The sequence below is a fragment of the Medicago sativa genome, chromosome 6 (assembly GCF_051527215.1).
Source record: "Medicago sativa cultivar Bolivia chromosome 6, Bolivia_mono, whole genome shotgun sequence".
In the NCBI taxonomy this organism is placed as follows: domain Eukaryota; kingdom Viridiplantae; phylum Streptophyta; class Magnoliopsida; order Fabales; family Fabaceae; genus Medicago; species Medicago sativa.
In genome coordinates, this window is record NC_140754.1 from 85148625 (window position 1) to 85165890 (window position 17266).

The 17266-nt window shown below is 36.6% G+C and overlaps 2 protein-coding genes, 1 non-coding gene and 1 pseudogene across 5 annotated transcripts; 2 read left to right on the forward strand and 2 right to left on the reverse strand.

Annotated features, from left to right (window-relative positions):
- The first annotated feature begins 4942 nt into the window (after positions 1-4942).
- LOC146917622 (uncharacterized) lies at positions 4943-8365 on the forward strand. The gene has a single exon (XM_085721901.1). The coding sequence runs from the start codon at positions 4943-4945 to the stop codon at positions 8363-8365; it is 3423 nt and encodes a 1140-aa protein (XP_085578027.1).
- LOC146917623 (small nucleolar RNA R71) lies at positions 5447-5553 on the reverse strand. Its single transcript, XR_015017130.1, has one exon. It is a non-coding gene; the product is annotated as a small nucleolar RNA R71 (small nucleolar RNA).
- A 2082-nt stretch (positions 8366-10447) lies between the features above and the next one.
- LOC146917624 (uncharacterized) lies at positions 10448-16972 on the reverse strand. Of its 2 annotated transcripts, XR_015015791.1 has the most exons (3): positions 16806-16972; positions 14625-15088; positions 10448-10669 (listed from the first exon to the last, which is right to left on the reverse strand). XR_015015791.1 is itself a non-coding variant. In XM_085719456.1 (2 exons), exon 2 carries the CDS (start codon positions 15077-15079, stop codon positions 14684-14686), a length of 396 nt encoding a protein of 131 aa, XP_085575582.1. In that variant the 5' UTR covers positions 15080-15088; positions 16806-16972; the 3' UTR covers positions 10931-14683. The 2 variants fall into 2 exon arrangements, 1 of the variants encoding a protein (XP_085575582.1); XM_085719456.1 differs by lacking the exon at positions 10448-10669 and having other exon boundaries at positions 10931-15088.
- Positions 10934-11751, forward strand: LOC146917625 (kunitz trypsin inhibitor 5 pseudogene; annotated as a pseudogene). Its single transcript, XR_015015790.1, has one exon. The product of XR_015015790.1 is annotated as a kunitz trypsin inhibitor 5 pseudogene (transcript).
- Positions 16973-17266: the final 294 nt, after the last annotated feature.

The window sequence follows — 17266 nt, forward strand, 5'->3', positions numbered from 1 at the left end:
TCACAAAATCAACTTTGTGAAGTAATTAGTACAACGCTTACTTATAAACATTTATTTATGTCATATCACTTGTGAGACTCTTAACATTTTCTTTTTAACATTGAATGTTAGATGTTTATTGTTAGTATGTTAGTGTTTTTCTCAAAGCCATGACTTGAATATTAACCGCATGAACCCCACAACTCATTTAAATTCTTAGTTCAAAGCAGTTAAGCTACTGAACCCACGACTCGTAACAACTTATTAATATTGTCGTTTTTAGTATGTTTTATCAACACATGAAGGAAATAAGGAAATACAAGATAGCTTGGGGCGCAAGTTAACTAGTTAGTAGCATTTGAATTTCATTTCATTTTAACAAATGTAATTTCATTTGCATCTAGTTAGTTAAAAGAATGCTGAGCTGGCATCATTGTGTATATAAGCAAGTGTAATGAACTATCACAAGCTAATGAATTCAGTTACAATTTTCTCTCCACTTTGAAGCTTTTCTCTCTTTATCAATGGCGGTTTATTCTTCTCTGATGGTATCAGAGCAAGTTTCGTCTTGCTCTGCTTCCGCAATCGCTGTTATCGTTTACCTCATTGCTTGATTACGTGATCCTTTCGTTGATTCACGAATCAATTTCTTCTTCTTCTTTTTTGTTTCAAGTTTCAATCTTGATTCGTTTCTGTTCCAATCAATTTCTTTGATTTTGTTTGAGTTGTTTTTCTTGTTGAATCATGGTGAGAAATAACAATAATCATAATCAAGATCAAGGTCTTGATCCATACTTTGTGCATCCATCTGAAAATTCTTCAACTGTGAATGTTACACCACAACTGAATGGTGATAACTACCATGCTTGGTCTATGAAGATGAGAAGAGCTTTAGCAATGAAGAACAAGTTCAGATTTGTTGATGGATCTATACCTATTCCTGAAGTTGATGATTTGAACCGCACTGCTTGGGAAAGATGTAACAATCTGGTACATACATGGATTATCAACTCAATTACACCTTCTATTGCACAAAGTGTTGTTTTCATAGAGAATGCAGTAGATATGTGGAATGATTTGAAGGATTGTTTTATGAGAGGTGATAGAATTAGGGTTGCTCAATTGCATCAGGAAATTGCTAATCTGAAGCAGAGCAATCACAAAGTCACAGAGTATTTCACTGAACTGAGGGGTCTATGGGAAGAATTGGAGCAATATAGACCAATGCCTCAGTGTACTTGTCCTATAGCATGTACTTGTGCAGCTATGAGATATTCAAAGGAGTTCAGGCTAGAGGATAGAACTATACAGTTTCTAATTGGTTTGAATGAGGAGTACCAAGGTGTAGCTTCTCAGGTTTTGCTTATGGATCCAATGCCACCAATCAATAGGGTATTTTCTATGGTACTGCAACAGGAAAGGAAACTGCAGTATGGTGTTGTCAATACTCAAAACACACCACTAGATGATTCAGGAGGTCTAGTTAATGCAGTGAATGGCCAAAAGCAGTTTGGTAGAGGAAGGCAGAGGAAGAGGAAATGGAAGATATTGTACCTTTTGTGAAAGAACCATTCACACAATAGACACTTGTTACAAGAAGCATGGATATCCACCCAACTGGGGAAGAGGTGGAGGAAACTCCTATGCCAATATGGTTGATGGAGATGATGCAGAGAACAAATCACAGATTGCATCCACTAGCAAGAATGAAGATAGTGGAGGAGTCACTCTTACGAAGGATTAATACCAGAGTTTGATAACTCTGTTGGAAAAGAACAATTTGGAGACAAAGTGCTCAGCTAATGTTGTGAAAGGTATCAGTTACTCTTCATTTCATGGAGGTAATTCATGCTATGCTAATTTGGAAAATAAGCATGATAATATTGGATGGATTGTAGATACAGGTGCTACCCATCATACTTGCTTTGATCTAAAATGGTTTAGTACTTGCACTGAAATTGATCCTATTAGTGTAAATCTACCTAATGGAAACACTACATTAGCACATTGTAGAGGACAAGTAAGATTATCACAGGAATTGAGCATAGAAAATGTGCTTTATTTGCCTCAATTTGCTGTGAATCTGATTTCTGCTTCAAAATTGATTAAAGAGCAAAACTGTATTTTGCATTTTGAAGCTAATGAATGCATAATACAGGAAAAGAACAGTTTGAAGAAGATTGGTTCAGCTGAGGAAAGACATGGTTTATACTACTTGAAGATAGATGCAAAGTATAATCCAGTTTCAGTTTCAAATGTGTCAGCTTCTGCAAAATCAAATAAACAACATGTGCCTGATGGAGTTCTGTGGCATCTCAGGCTTGGTCATCTGTCTAAGGATAGAATGATGAGTATGAATAAGTTGTATAGCTACATTTCTAATAGTTCTCACACTGCTTGTGATGTATGTCAGATGTGTAGGCAGAAAATTTTACCATTTCCTGTTAGTAGTAAGAATGCTAAGTTTGCCTTTGAATTAGTGCATTTTGACATTTGGGGGCCATTTGGTACAACTTCTGTGCATGGTCAGAAATATTTTCTTACTATTTTAGATGATTGTACAAGACATATTTGGATTGTAATGTTGAAAAATAAAGCTGAAGTTTCTCAGAAAGTGAAGAGTTTTATTTTTATGGTTGAAAGACAATTTGAATGCAAAGTTAAGAAGGTTAGAAGTGATAATGGGCCAGAGTTTATGTTGAAAGAATTTTATGATGAAAAAGGAATAATTCATCAAAGGAGTTGTGTGTATACTCCCCAACAAAATGGGAGGGTTGAGAGAAGGCATCAACACATACTCAATGTTAGTAGAGCCCTTATGTTCCAATCTAAGTTACCAAAGAAATTTTGGTCCTATGCTGTATTGCATGCAGTATACCTGATTAATAGAATTCCTACAAAGATTTTGAATAACAAATCTTCTTATGAAGTGTTATATGGAGAAGTACCAGATCTGAGTAATCTCAAAGTGTTTGGATGTTTAAGCTATGCATCCACCTTACCTGTCAACAGACATAAATTTGATTCAAGAGCTAAGAAATGTGCTTTCTTAGGTTACAAGTCAGGAATCAAAGGTTTTGTACTAGTTGATGTTCATGATAACATGTAAAATGCACTATTATTTTGACTCGACTCACACATGTTTTGATCTTGATTTCTTTAGATTTTTGCATTGTTATGTTGGTATTGTGTGTCTATTTCAGGTATATGTTGATTAAAGGTCATGCGCGTCGTTATTAGGAAAAATGGTGGTGGAAAAAGAAAAAAAAAGGTTAAAAGGCCAACAAGTCAGATGGAAAGGAAAGTCCAACACATGAGTCAAGTTGAATATGTCTTCACGTTTCAGAAGCACTTTGCCCACTTCCTCCATATTCTCCACTACCTTAGACATGATCTGAAGCACTCTCTGTTGAATTTTTTCCTATATATAGACCTTGGAGAATCAGTTGTAGACACCAAGCTTTTTAGAGAGAAATTAGTGAATTAGAAATAGCTTATATTCTGAGTTTTAAGTGCTGATTTGCGATTTACAGATTACAATTTTCAGTTGCTTTTGTTTTCATTCCCAAACATTTATGCTACCTTAGAATATTAATACTTTTAGTACCTTTGTTTTATTCCATTCAGCCAAGTTCTACTCTCGTTACTATTTGTTATTGCTACTTTAATTCCAATTGGTTACTTTATTACGGCTGATATACACTTGTGCTGCTGCGGTTTATATTACGTTTTTATTTCCTGTTGTTGTTATTCATTTATTCTCACTTGCTGCGTTGCTGTTCCTGTTGTCGTGATTAACAAAGGCTGCACTCATTTGTTTCAATTCCAATTGATAATTGTTACTGTTTCGCCGCTGCCGTTTTCGAATTCATTCCCTGCTGCTGTACGTGAATGCTATTCCATTCCATTCAATCACCTATTTGCATCAGCTGCTATTTCTTTTGATTTCAAGTGTCCATCGAATTGCAGGTTCTATCTATTTGTTTCTAATTACTCAATTTATTCTTTTGTTTATCTGTTTCAATTATGATGCAAAATATGAACAATTATTTATTTATTAGTTATACCATGTCTGAGTAGATTTCTATAGAGTCCGGAATGTGATGAATGTCGTACCAATGATGCTCTGTTAAGTTGTATGATTAGTAATTGTAACAGGAATTATTTTTAAGTCTGAAAATTCTGATTTTTAATGATTAATATTTACAGCGAAAGTTGAAATAAAGTGATACCGGTTTCATATCGAAAGAGTGAAACCTGTATCTGACCGTAGAATTTTTAGGAATTGATTTTGAAATACAGCGAAAGCGTTTTCTTTAATTAATTTAGAAATTTCTAATTTTCAAAAAGGCTATTTTAAACTTATGGTCGTACACGCGAAAGCTGGCGTCTATGAGTTTAAAATACGGTTCCGGATGTGCGAAAGCCAACGGAGCCTTTAAATTACATTTCTACTAAAAATAACTTTTCGCGCGTAAATTGATTATTTTTCACGTTGTAAGGCGTACACGCGAAAGCGGTCGAATAGATTACAAAGTCAAAATTCGGTGTCGTAAACGCGAAAGCTGACGACCCCTTTAATTTAATTCTTTTTACGCGCGAAAATATTGTCCTGTTACAATAATAAAATACAATTTAGCAAGCATCAACGGTCGACACGAATTATATTCCGGTCTCTTGTCTTTAAAAGTAATTAAAAACAAGTTATTTTCCCAATTTTGCAACCAAATTTATTAGCATCGCCTTAGATAAACAACGTGACAATAGATAACGGTACTTGACATTGGTCTCTGTGGGATTCGACATCTTTTATACTAAAACCGATATTTCCGTGCACTTGCGGACCTATCAAGTTTTTGGCGCCGTTGCCGGGGACCAATTTTGACAATATCGTAACTCCGTTGTCACACCGTATAGACTAAGGCATTTTATTTTTTTTATTTAGAAAAAAAAAAAAAATTGTATGCGAAGAACCAAAAGTGCCGATAATCTTATAAGACCCATAGACGAAATCGAGCGTTACTTCCGAGTAAGACGCCGTTTACAACTTGAAACACCTTTAGAGTCTGAAACTCAAACAGAAATGGGCGACGCTAACGATAATCGGCCACTTAAGGAATTCGCTGTGCCCTCTGATGAGGAGCCTCATACTAGCATTGTTCGTCCTGCGATTGCGGCGAACAATTTCGAACTCAAACCTTCTCTGCTGCAAATAGTGCAGCAGAACCAATTCTCCGGAAACCCGACGGAGGATCCGAACTTGCACCTTTCTGTCTTTGTGCAGTTCGCAGATACGTTAAAGGCAAATGGCGTCGACCCTGAAGCCATTCGTTTGCGCCTATTCCCATTCTCCCTAAGGGACCGAGCCAGAGCGTGGCTACAATCCCTACCGTCCAATTCCATTAGAACATGGAATGAGCTTAAAAAGGCGTTCCTAGCTAGATACTTTCCGCCGAGCAAAACGGCGCAACTCAGGAACCAAATCACCTGCTTTAGGCAGACAGACGGTGAGTCGCTTTTCGAAGCATGGGAGAGATACAAGGAATTAATGAGAGCTTGCCCACACCATGGACTAGAGAAGTGGCTCATAATTCATACCTTCTACAATGGTCTATTGTATAACACAAGAATGACCCTTGATGCTGCTGCGGGAGGTGCTCTCATGAACAAACCGTTTAATGACGCCTATGCTCTTATCGAAGACATGGCGCAAAACCATTACCAGTGGGGGAGCGAACGCGCTCAAGTGGAGAAAACACAACCCAAAGCAGGAATGTATGAAGTTAGCAACCTTGACCACATGAATGCTAGAGTGGATGCGTTGTACCATAAGCTTGACAACTTGTCCCTCGCTGCACCAGCTACTGCTGCTGCTGTGACTCCAAATTGCGAAATTTGTGGAGTTCTTGGACACATCGCTGCCGAATGTCAATTGCTAGCTGGAACCGATCAGGCAAACTATGCGCAAGGTAACCGATACTCTAACACGTACAACCCTGGATTGAGAAACCACCCTAATAACAATCCTACCTTTGCGCCCAGTCCTGCACCTGCAAATCCCCCTAGTTTTCAAGGCCAAAGAGGAGCCCATGTTGCTCCCGTTGTTCCTAAAAAGTCAAACCTAGAACTTATGATGGAAAACTTCGTCTTGGCTCAGACTCAGCAAAACAAAGAGTTCATGAATCAAAACATTCATACAAATGAATTGATTAAGCAGTTGGCAAACAAAGTTGATGCTATGGCCACCCATAACAAAATGCTAGAAACGCAGATTTCCCAAGTGGCCCAACAGCAGGCAGCTACTGCTGCCCCAGCCGGAACATTCCCAGGCCAACCACAACCGAACCCCAAGGGACACGCTAACGCTATAACGCTTCGAAGCGGAACAGAGTTAGAAGATCCCGTTGCTGTGAGATTTAGAGACCGAGACGTAGGAAAAGGTATTGACTCTGCCAAAAACAATGAGAATGAACTCGTTGACCATGGGCAAACATCAAAGCCTAAGGAGGTAGTGGAGAGTGAAAAAGAAAAACCTTATGTACCCCCTCCTCCATACAAACCTCAAATCCCTTACCCTCAAAGACTCGCCAAGTCTAAAACGGAAGGTCAATTTAAGAAGTTCGTAGAGCTTCTAAAGACGCTTCATCTCAGTATTCCTTTCTCGGAGGCGATAACTCAAATGCCTTCGTATGCTAAATTCCTAAAGGAGATACTGACCAACAAGAGGAAGATCGATGACGATGGTACCGTAGCACTTACTGAGGAGTGCAGCGCCATCATTCAAAATAAGATGCCGCCAAAGCTAAAAGATCCAGGGAGTTTTTCAATTCCTTGCGTGATCGGTAACCATATCATCGATAAAGCTCTGTGTGATTTAGGTGCTAGCGTGAGTCTGATACCTTTGTCTATCTGTAAGAGGCTAAATCTAGGAGAGTTGAAACCAACCAAAATGTCCTTACAATTAGCTGACCGTTCCATAAAATACCCAGTCGGAATACTGGAAGATGTTCCTTTAAGAATCGGTCAGTTATACATTCCCACTGATTTTGTTGTCATGGACATAAGTGAAGACTCTCACACCCCAATCCTCCTAGGAAGACCCTTTCTAGCCACTGCCGGTGCTATTATTGATGTAAAGAGAGGAAAGCTTACCTTTGAGGTTGGTGAAGAAAAGATTGAGTTCATACTGTCTAAATTCATGAAAGGCCCTGCCATAAATGACACATGTTGCTTTGTTGACATAATTGATGAATGCATTAAGGAACTGTCGTCAGAAGCTCCACCAACTGAGATGATGGTTGCGACTTCGACAGAGGAACTAAAGGAAGACGAGGATGATATTTCTCAACTTCTAGAATGCCTCGACCTTACTCCTGATCCGATGCCTGAACCAGAGCAACCAAAGATAGAGCTCAAAGAACTTCCCCAAAGCCTTAGATATGAGTTTTTAGACAGTGAATTGAATCACCCAGTCATAGTTAATGCCAACCTAGGAAAAGAGGAAACAAAGAAACTCCTTGATGTGTTAAGAAGATATCCCAAAGCAATAGGTTACACAATTAATGATCTCACGGGAATCAGTCCCTCTGTTTGTATGCACAGGATTATGCTGGAAGAGGATTCTAAAACCTCTAGAGAGCATCAGAGGAGATTGAATCCTAACATGAGTGAAGTGGTAAAGAAAGAAGTAATGAAGCTTCTTGATGCTGGGATTATCTATCCTATATCTGATAGTAAGTGGGTTAGTCCGGTGCACGTGGTACCGAAGAAAGGTGGCATGACTGTGGTGCAGAACGAGAAGGGAGACTCAGTAGCCAAGCGCACAGTAACGGGATGGAGGATGTGCATTGATTATAGAAAGCTAAACAAAGCAACTAGGAAGGATCATTTTCCTCTCCCGTTCATAGACCAGATGCTTGAGCGTTTATCTAGGCACTCGTATTTTTGCTACCTGGACGGTTATTCGGGATTCTTTCAAATCCCAATTCACCCGGATGATCAAGAGAAAACTACTTTCACATGCCCATATGGCACATTTGCCTACCGGCGAATGCCATTCGGACTGTGTAACGCACCTGCAACTTTCCAGAGATGCATGATGGCAATCTTTGCCGACTTCCTAGAAGACATTATGGAAGTTTTCATGGATGATTTTTCTGTGTGCGGTTCAAGTTTTGAAAACTGTCTAGCCAACTTGGAGAAAGTATTGGAGAGGTGTGTAAAGGTCAACCTCGTGTTAAACTGGGAAAAGTGCCACTTTATGGTAAATGAAGGCATAGTCCTTGGCCATGTGGTGTCCAATAGAGGAATCGAGGTTGACAAAGCAAAAATCGAAATTATTGAGAATTTGCAACCTCCCACAACTGTAAAGTCTTCATTTATTTAACTTTAGGTGCTGGTTTAGTGATGTAGAATATATGAATGAATAAAAAATATCAATCTATACTTTTCTAAACATATTGCAACTTTAATGTATTTATTTTTGTTCTAAAGTATTGGAATATCTCCTAACGGACAAACGCTTGTTTGGTCGCAACTCCAAAGCAAATTCATTCAGGCACACACAAAAACAAATACTAATTATTTGAAGGAAAACCATATTTTTTGAATATATGCACTATTATTAACAATTTCACAAAACCAACTAGCCAAAAAAAACTAATTTTACTTATATCTGCGAGTTTAAGAAAAATATAGATTAATCACATCCTATATTTATAATCATTCATGTGAAATAGAAAGAACATGTCCTTCGTACGAGAGTACATTGTGTTTGTTTGTTAGAACCTCGATCGGCTACATATTATAAGTTGATTTAGAAAGAAATTTTGTTTTAACCCAATATCATGCTTAAAAACCGCCTAATCTGGGAGACTAATTTCACCTACTACTAGTGGTGGACTCAACTAAAGCCAGAGTACAATTTTGTACGGGGTGATCTAAAGTATATATTGTTTGCATCTGAAGGATTCAAATGAAGACTTTAAGATAAACACACTTCAGTATCTCAAATCTACATCACTAAACCAGCACCTAAAGTTAAATTATTACTATTATTTATTTAACTTTAGGTGCTGCTAAACGCGTGTCCTTTTTAAAATCACTTTATTATATACTACGTTTAGCAGGACACGCGTCCATTGTAATACTTCATGTTCGTTCTTTTAAAAAGTCAACAAAACACCTATCACAACCATGCATATCTTCTTGGAACTCAATGCCAATCTCAATATAATGAATTAGGGGAATACAAGCAACAGAAGATTATTAAATAATCCTGACTCTTTTTTTTCTTTCTTTCTAAAGATTAAATAATCCTGACTTAAAAACAAAATCTCTTGTTGAAGAATCAAAATATAGTACTACTTCAAATATCTTGTTACAAAACCCTTTAATTTTATGATGTACACATTGAGCAAGTTTAATTTGGGTAACACATACATATAAGCTTGGTTGATTGGTTTAGAAAAGTCGAACAAACATTATCCTTCAACTGTTCACAATTTTGACATTTTTTTTATCCTATGAGATTCTCGCGCATTATGCTATTAAGATTATAGAATCCGAACGACATAAACACTCAATTAAAACCTCCAAAACACATTAAAACATTTCGGATTTTAAAATTTGAATAGAACGCGCGAGAAACTCACAGGGTGTAAAAAGTAATAGTCCAATTTATTCCCATGAATTCTGCTCTTTACCCAAACAGTTTTGCTCAGTCCCAAAGTAAAATATATATATATATACCCCTACGCAACTTAACATGCGCCAGTACAAACTGTACGTAACTTAAGTCAAGTAGCGTGACTTAAGTTACGCTAGTATAAAATATCACGTGACTCAAGTCACATAGCGTGTCTTTAGTCACGCTAGTGTAAACACTGGTTCAGAGCATGCCCCATGACTAGGATCTGTAGCGTGACTTAACTCACGCTAGTATTAACACTAGCGTGACTTAACTCACGCAAGCTTTAACTCAAGTGTGAGTTAACTCACGCTGGTGCACTGCTCGCACCAGAACAGACTGGCAGTGGCACCAAAACAGAATGGCAGTGACACTAACTTAAGTAACGTTGCGCAACTAACTTGGAGAAATTTTCGTGTTTGGAGAAGTTGAAAATGGAGGTTCTGTGTTCTGTGTTGCTGTTAAACTAACTTAAGTAACGTTGCGCAACTTAAGTTGCGTTAACATTATAACTGACGCGAGTTAACTCATGTAGCGTGAGTTAACATACGTAAGGGCATAATTGTCATTTACTGTGGGAATGAGCAATACAATTTGGGTAAAGAGCAGAATTCTATTCCCATTCCTTCTACCAAACAAAATATCCACATGAAAGAGTGTGCATCTATGAGCTAGTTTGTCATTTACACCCCCCACCCCACCAAAATATCTTAAAAACCACCTCAAAAGACATAGCTCACCATATACCTATGAATCTATGATCTCAATCTAGCTAGAATACACTATAAACAAGCGATTTCAAAGTTTCAATTTAATTGTACTTAGAACAAGCTCAAGGATTTAGACTACTAAATTCTAATTCTATTTCCACCAACACAAAAAAATTTATTTGTTTTTCATTTTTATGAAGAAAAAAAGTCATACATGTTGGCAAAATGCCTCATTCACCCTCCAAGCAAGACCTGAATGCAACAAGCAGAAGCTGCTTCAAATTTGGCGTCCCTGAATTGCAAACCAATTTGATTATTTCATTTCAGCAAGCTTGTTGAATTTCCAAACCATAATTTCCAATACAATCAATTAATGCTGACATATCTAACTAGACGTGGGGAATTGGATGTAGTATAATTTAACAAAGAAACTTTATGAGTTGGCAAAGATTGTTGACTTTGATTTTTCTCTTTTAATATATAAAATCATTTGAATCCATAGTTTTATATCACATCATTATCTATAAATTGAGTCCTATAACACCTACAAACTCCCATCAATACAAATTTACAAAGACATACTTGAAGCAACAGTAAAAGTTAACCATGAAATCAGTATACATATTATTTGCACTTCTCTTTGCCTTGTCCACCCAACCCTTGCTCGGAGAAGCTGACGCTTCACCTGAGCAAGTGGTTGACACAGAAGGCAAAAAGGTTCGGGCTGGAGTAGACTACTACATCCGACCAGTCCCGACAACCCCATGTGACGGTCGTGGGCCTTGTGTTGTCGGTAGTGGTTTTGTTCTCGTAGCAAGATCACCAAACGAGACATGTCCACTCAATGTTGTAGTGGTTGAGGGTTTTCGTGGTCAAGGAGTAACGTTTACCCCTGTTAACCCTAAGAAAGGTGTTATTAGGGTTTCCACTGATCTTAACATCAAGACATCCCTTAATACAGCATGTGAAGAGTCCACGATATGGACGCTTGATGATTTTGATTCCTCATCTGGACAATGGTTTGTCACTACCGGTGGGGTTCTTGGAAATCCCGGCAAGGACACCGTTGACAATTGGTTCAAGATTGAAAAGTATGAAGATGACTATAAGCTTGTGTTTTGCCCTACGGTATGTGATTTCTGCAAGGTCATGTGCAGGAATGTTGGGGTCTTTAGGGATAGTAATGGGAACCAGCGTGTGGCTCTCACTGATGTGCCATACAAAGTTAGGTTCCAACCATCTGCTTGAAGTATTTTCAATACATGAACAAATTGTGTGATATGTATATGTTTTGTTTAGAGTTTGGTTTGTTTAGACAAATATGTTTGTCGCATATATTTTTATATGAATAAACTACATATTCTTATCTTACAATCTGATCTAATTTGTGCTGTAATATTTCACTATATACTATGTACTACACATTTTAAAGTGATACTTATGCATTTTGTTCATATTTTTTTGTTAAATAATGAAATGCTTGCATCTTTTCAAGACTCCAAAGTACAGATGAAAGAAAGGTGTGGCAGTAAGAAGACCAAACATATGATATTAAAAAGACTGCTACTTTCCCCACCCTATGAGTTTCTTGCGCGTCCTATGCAGTTCGGATTATAGAATCCGAACAAAATATCAGCATAACTATTTTTCTCCCTTTTTCTGTCAAAATGAAAAGCTCTAGTTACTAAGTTTGCCACCTAAAGTATCAAATATACTTCTTTCTCCTTGCATATGTGAAGACTTCATTGTTGAGTACGATATAACTGTATTCGCTAATGTTCGTTGAGCCTTACAGTGTTTAGTCGTCCTAATTAACCCTAGACTCAACTTATCTAAACTTTTACCTATAGAACAAACTATTTTCTTCCTAAAGAAACAACTTTTACCATTCACACTACTTTTTTTTTGTTCTGTTTATACCCAAATTAATGATGTCTGGTTCAGTAGAAACTTCTGTTTCTCATAGACTCTCATGACACCAAAACCCAGTCTCTTCAGCCTTATCAGACCTAGTCACTCACTTTTGTTCATCTTTCCCTTCGTATCATTATCAACTAACCCATAATCCATATAGACTTAAATCTCATCTTTTTGGATCAATTAACACATGGTGTTAACAATAACACCAACAACCCTTTTTGCACAAACGATTCATCAATCTCCTCATCACCTTTTACCTTCAATTCACACTTCTGGTTTTATCACACTCTCAACTTTTGTCACCTCTGCTAGTCTCTTTCTTGCTTTGATGAGAGATCATGAATATAAAGCTTCAAATGAGCTCAAAGGAGCACATAGCCATCACTAACAGCTTCTCAATATCACATTCAGTGAACAAAGTTAGATTATACACAAATTTCGGTTCTATATTTACCGCAATCGTCAATTTGAACTCTTGGGTCAAGATCAATAACTAATCTTCTAACCTTGTATTTTAGGTCCAATTTACAAAAACCTGAACGTAGATTCTCCAATCTTGATCTAACTTTTCAGGTTATGAGATTGAGTTAAATGTGTGATTCCTAATAGCACATAATCCGAATTTGATTATGCACAATGCCACATTTTATGGGTGCATGCTCCATAGACCTAACCATCTAGCATATGGATAAGTTGATACAAGAAAAACAATATCAACAATCTTAATATTCTCATTAGGTTGAAATGACTGTTCAAGGCAAATGTTGGTGTCATATTTTATAACATAAACAACGTAATTATCCATAAAATACTGACATAGTATGAGCACCAAACACGAAAATGACATGTCAACATCAGTAATAATTTGGAATATGAATTGAATGTAATAAAGTGTAGTATCAAAGTTTGTTGACAAATATCGGACACCGAACACGTCTTCAGTCAAAAGTGTTAGTGCAGCAGAGGTAATCCTCTAATCATTATTTTCGTTATTTTCCTAATCCTCTAATCATTGGACACAACTATGAAGAATTTTTTTAAAGATACAGACAGTCAGGGACCATATGTGCATTTACTACTAACTTAGCTAAAGCGATTAAAAGTTCACAAGACTCATTTCCCTACAAGACAAATTCTGAAGAGAAGGCCCCAACAAATTAATGACAGTAAGGTAAATGTTGATGTAATATGTTTATGGAAAATGTTAACAAATGCTCTAGGGACACCTGTTAAGAAGACAAATATAGTAAAACTATCTTGGAACTTGTGTAGTCAACCTCTTAGAAGTGTACAAAAATGTTTTTTTCAATACAAAATTTACTTTTTTTTTTTTTTTCTTAACAAGTGCCACGGAGATATTAGTTATATGACCTTATTTTTATAACATAAACAATGCAAACATGTAATTATCCATTTAATATAAAACTTATACATTAGTTTCTTTTCTTTATTTTCCTAATCCTTGAATCATTGAACCCCAACTGTGAAGTGAAAATTAAAAATACAGGGAGTCAGGGATCATTAAATTATGATCTATCACATTAAAAATACAGGAAGTCAGGGATCATTAAATTATGATCTATCACATTTTGTCAATATGTATATTATTACTAGTACTATCTTAGTTATTAGAAATTAAAAAGTTTACCAAACCCATTTCCCTACAAGAGTAATCATGAACAATAGGCCCCACCAAATTAAACTAGAGCCCATGAACAAGAAGCAGAACAAAGTTAATGCACTTTGATTTTCTCAAACTATAATAAATTACTATCATTTTGTAACTTGAATCATGTGGTGGGAACAATCCCAATCATAACAAATCTCATTGCATTGCTATCAGAAATGAAAATAAAAATACAAACTCTATATTGATGTTTTTCCAAATAAGTTGTTCCTATGTAAAAGACATTCAATTCTAGTAAGGAAGGTTATACATATATTCAAGAACACATGTAATTCTTGAATGGAAGCAAATTGATTTGTACAACTACCATTTGGTAGTCGACCAACATTTTGTTTGAGGGGAAGGAAATTCCTTCCTTTGTTTATATATGAGAATCCTCTTTAACTAACATAGTACTAAACATTCCAGGTAAATTCAAGTCTAATCAAATCTCCTTCGTTTAGTAAAATACAAGTCTAATCATATCTTAAACAAAGATAATCAATCGGCGTTAATCTACTAAATATTCCAGGGAAAACACAAATGCTAGATGAAGCAAATATTTGGTTTTGGTTCAATTTAACAATTTGCACAAATGTAAATCTATTACTCAAAGGAATCTCACTAGACTGAGAACCACATAAACTTGAAAAAGAAATACCTCAGAAACTGTTTGATCTTTAAACCATCCCTACCCCTAGTTCTCTTTTTGAAATTGAATCAGTTCTTGGCCTTGAGAGAGTTATTCTCCTTGATCCTAGCTCGATTATCAAGCTTAACATAGCGTTTAAGATCTTCATAAGGGAGTGTATGAATCTCCTTCCTACGCAACTCACTTAGTGCAGGACGTTTATCAAGCAGATGCCACAACCATTCAGGGTATTCAGAGTCGGGCAGGATTTTTGGATCGGCTCCTTCCTTGAGAATGTTGCCACCTACAACGGTACTTGCTTTGACTTCTTTGCTAAGAGAGGACTCTTTTGGTCCATCAGCAGATGCACCCCCTTTCCCTTTCTTTGCTTTCCCAGTTGCAAAAGTTCGCTGATATGCAACCCCAATTGCCTCATTGGTGCTGCTGAGAATGCTTCTAACAGATCTTACATGGTTCATTGCCATGACTTTCTTCTGAAATACAAGTTTATATCACTTCAGGAAAGAACACAAACTAAATAGAAAAACTTGGTATGAGTATAGATTAAGGTATACAGAAATAAAAAATGGTCCACAAACACAACTGCAGCCATTGTCAAGTTTTTACTATAATCGCATTGCAGCTGTATTTTTCACAATTTTCCGCAATATAAGCGGCTATGGACGTGAGTAAAACTGAAAAAGCAACTGGAAGAGTTAAACGCGGAAGTCCCAGAGTTTGAACTTTTGAAACAAACATAGTCACTAATGTCTTGTACATATTTTATGAGAACCAACCATTTTTATGTACTGGAAGATCAATTGGTGACCTAAGAGACACCGGAAGATTTTAAGCAAGAGTTTCAAAGTTCGAACTCTCGAAACTAACATAATCACTAACTTACTAACATTTGTACTTACAAAAAAATGTTTAACAAAACACAGCATACATATTTTCTAAGAACCAACATTTTTTTATGAACCTTGAAATGACTTATTCGAAACATGGTTCGCAATTTTACGCAATATAAGCGACTACAGACACAATTTTCTGCATATGTATCTCTTCCATCTAGCTATGTAGCACCAACACTTCAGATTAAAGAAGTGTCTAGTGTTTGACACTTGTCATTTCGGTCTCCGACATTGACACATTTCATTTTATTAAACTATCTATTATCAGTGTCTACGTGTAGGTGTTTGTAAGTTGTCGGTGTCAATGACTCAAAAAAGTGACTATGGATGTGAGTAAAACCTTGACGTACACTTCAATAGTGCCTATGGATCTCTTCTACTATCTAAAGCTGCGTAGCACCAACACTTCCAATTAAAGTGTCGGTCTACGACACTGACACACCAACACGAAACTGACATGTCATTCTATTCACTCACTTTCGTTTATTAAATTATTACCAATGTCTACATGTTAGTGTTGTGTAAGCTGTCAGTGTCTATGACTCATAAAAGAGACTACGGACGCACAAGTAAAATCTATATGTACACTTCAATAGTGCATATGTATCTCTTCCACTGTCAATATCTATGTAGCACCAACACTTCAAATTAAAGAAGTGGTTGTTGTCAACACGGTGTTATGTCAGTTACGACACTGACACATGTGATTCTATTCAATCACGCATTTTATTAAATTATTATCAGTGTCTACGTGTCAGCGTTGTGTAACTTGATGGTGTTTATGATTCATAAAAGTGGCTTCGGATGCGAGAAAAACCTTGATATACACTTATTTCAATACTGCTGCATATGTATCTCTTCCACTATCTATATCTATGTATCACTACACATGTCAGCCAACACGAAACCGACACATGTCATTTTATTCGATCAGTTTCATTTCATTAAATTATTATCAGCGTCAACATGTTAGTGTCGTGTTCGCGAACTAAGGATTACTCAGAAATCTAAATTTAACACCTCGACTGCCTTAGATTTCAGAAACAAACTAAATAAATAAAATGCAGCATACCAATTTGAATTTCAACTTTTCACTATTCAAATTCAAACCTCCTGAAGAATTTAAATAAATATATAAAAAATACGAATATCTAGAGCTTATGGAATTGCAGAAATATTCTGCCCTATATTGTGAATGCGGCCGGAAATCGCGGTGTAATCGCTTCCTGCCGCGCGCAGCATCTGATGAGAAGGAAAATTCGAAAAGAAAAGAAGAAGAAAAAAAGATCTTTCTCACCGTTTGTGGCGGTCGACGATTAACTCCGGCTGCGTTCAAATCAGTGCTGCGGCGCCGGCTCCTTCTTGTAGGTGTTTCTGATACAACAAGTGCAAAATGACTGTTGCAGCTGCATTTTGTTGAGTTTTTGTTATAGGTTTTTTAATTTAATTATTAAAATAGAAAAATGACATCAGTAATAAAAATAAATAAATAAATGACTTCATTGCAATTTTAATCCTCTATTTTAATCGTTGGCTTGAATAGTTCTTTCGTCCCTGCAAATATAGCTTATTTGAATTTTCGTGCCAGAAGTTACTAATCCTTTCAATCTGTCACTGCAAATATTAATCATTTGACTTTTTGTCATAATTACATCTGATTAGTAACTTCAGGGACGAAAATTCAAATGGTCTATATTTGCATGGACGAAAGATCTATTTATGCCTTAATCATTTTAGGGATTTAGTCTATATGTTTTA

Bases quoted from the DNA above. Each gene is read 5' to 3' on its own strand.
- LOC146917622 (XM_085721901.1), top strand. From the start codon at position 4,943: ATGCGAAGAACCAAAAGTGCCGATAATCTTATAAGACCCATAGACGAA.
- LOC146917624 (XM_085719456.1), bottom strand. From the start codon at position 15,079: ATGGCAATGAACCATGTAAGATCTGTTAGAAGCATTCTCAGCAGCACC.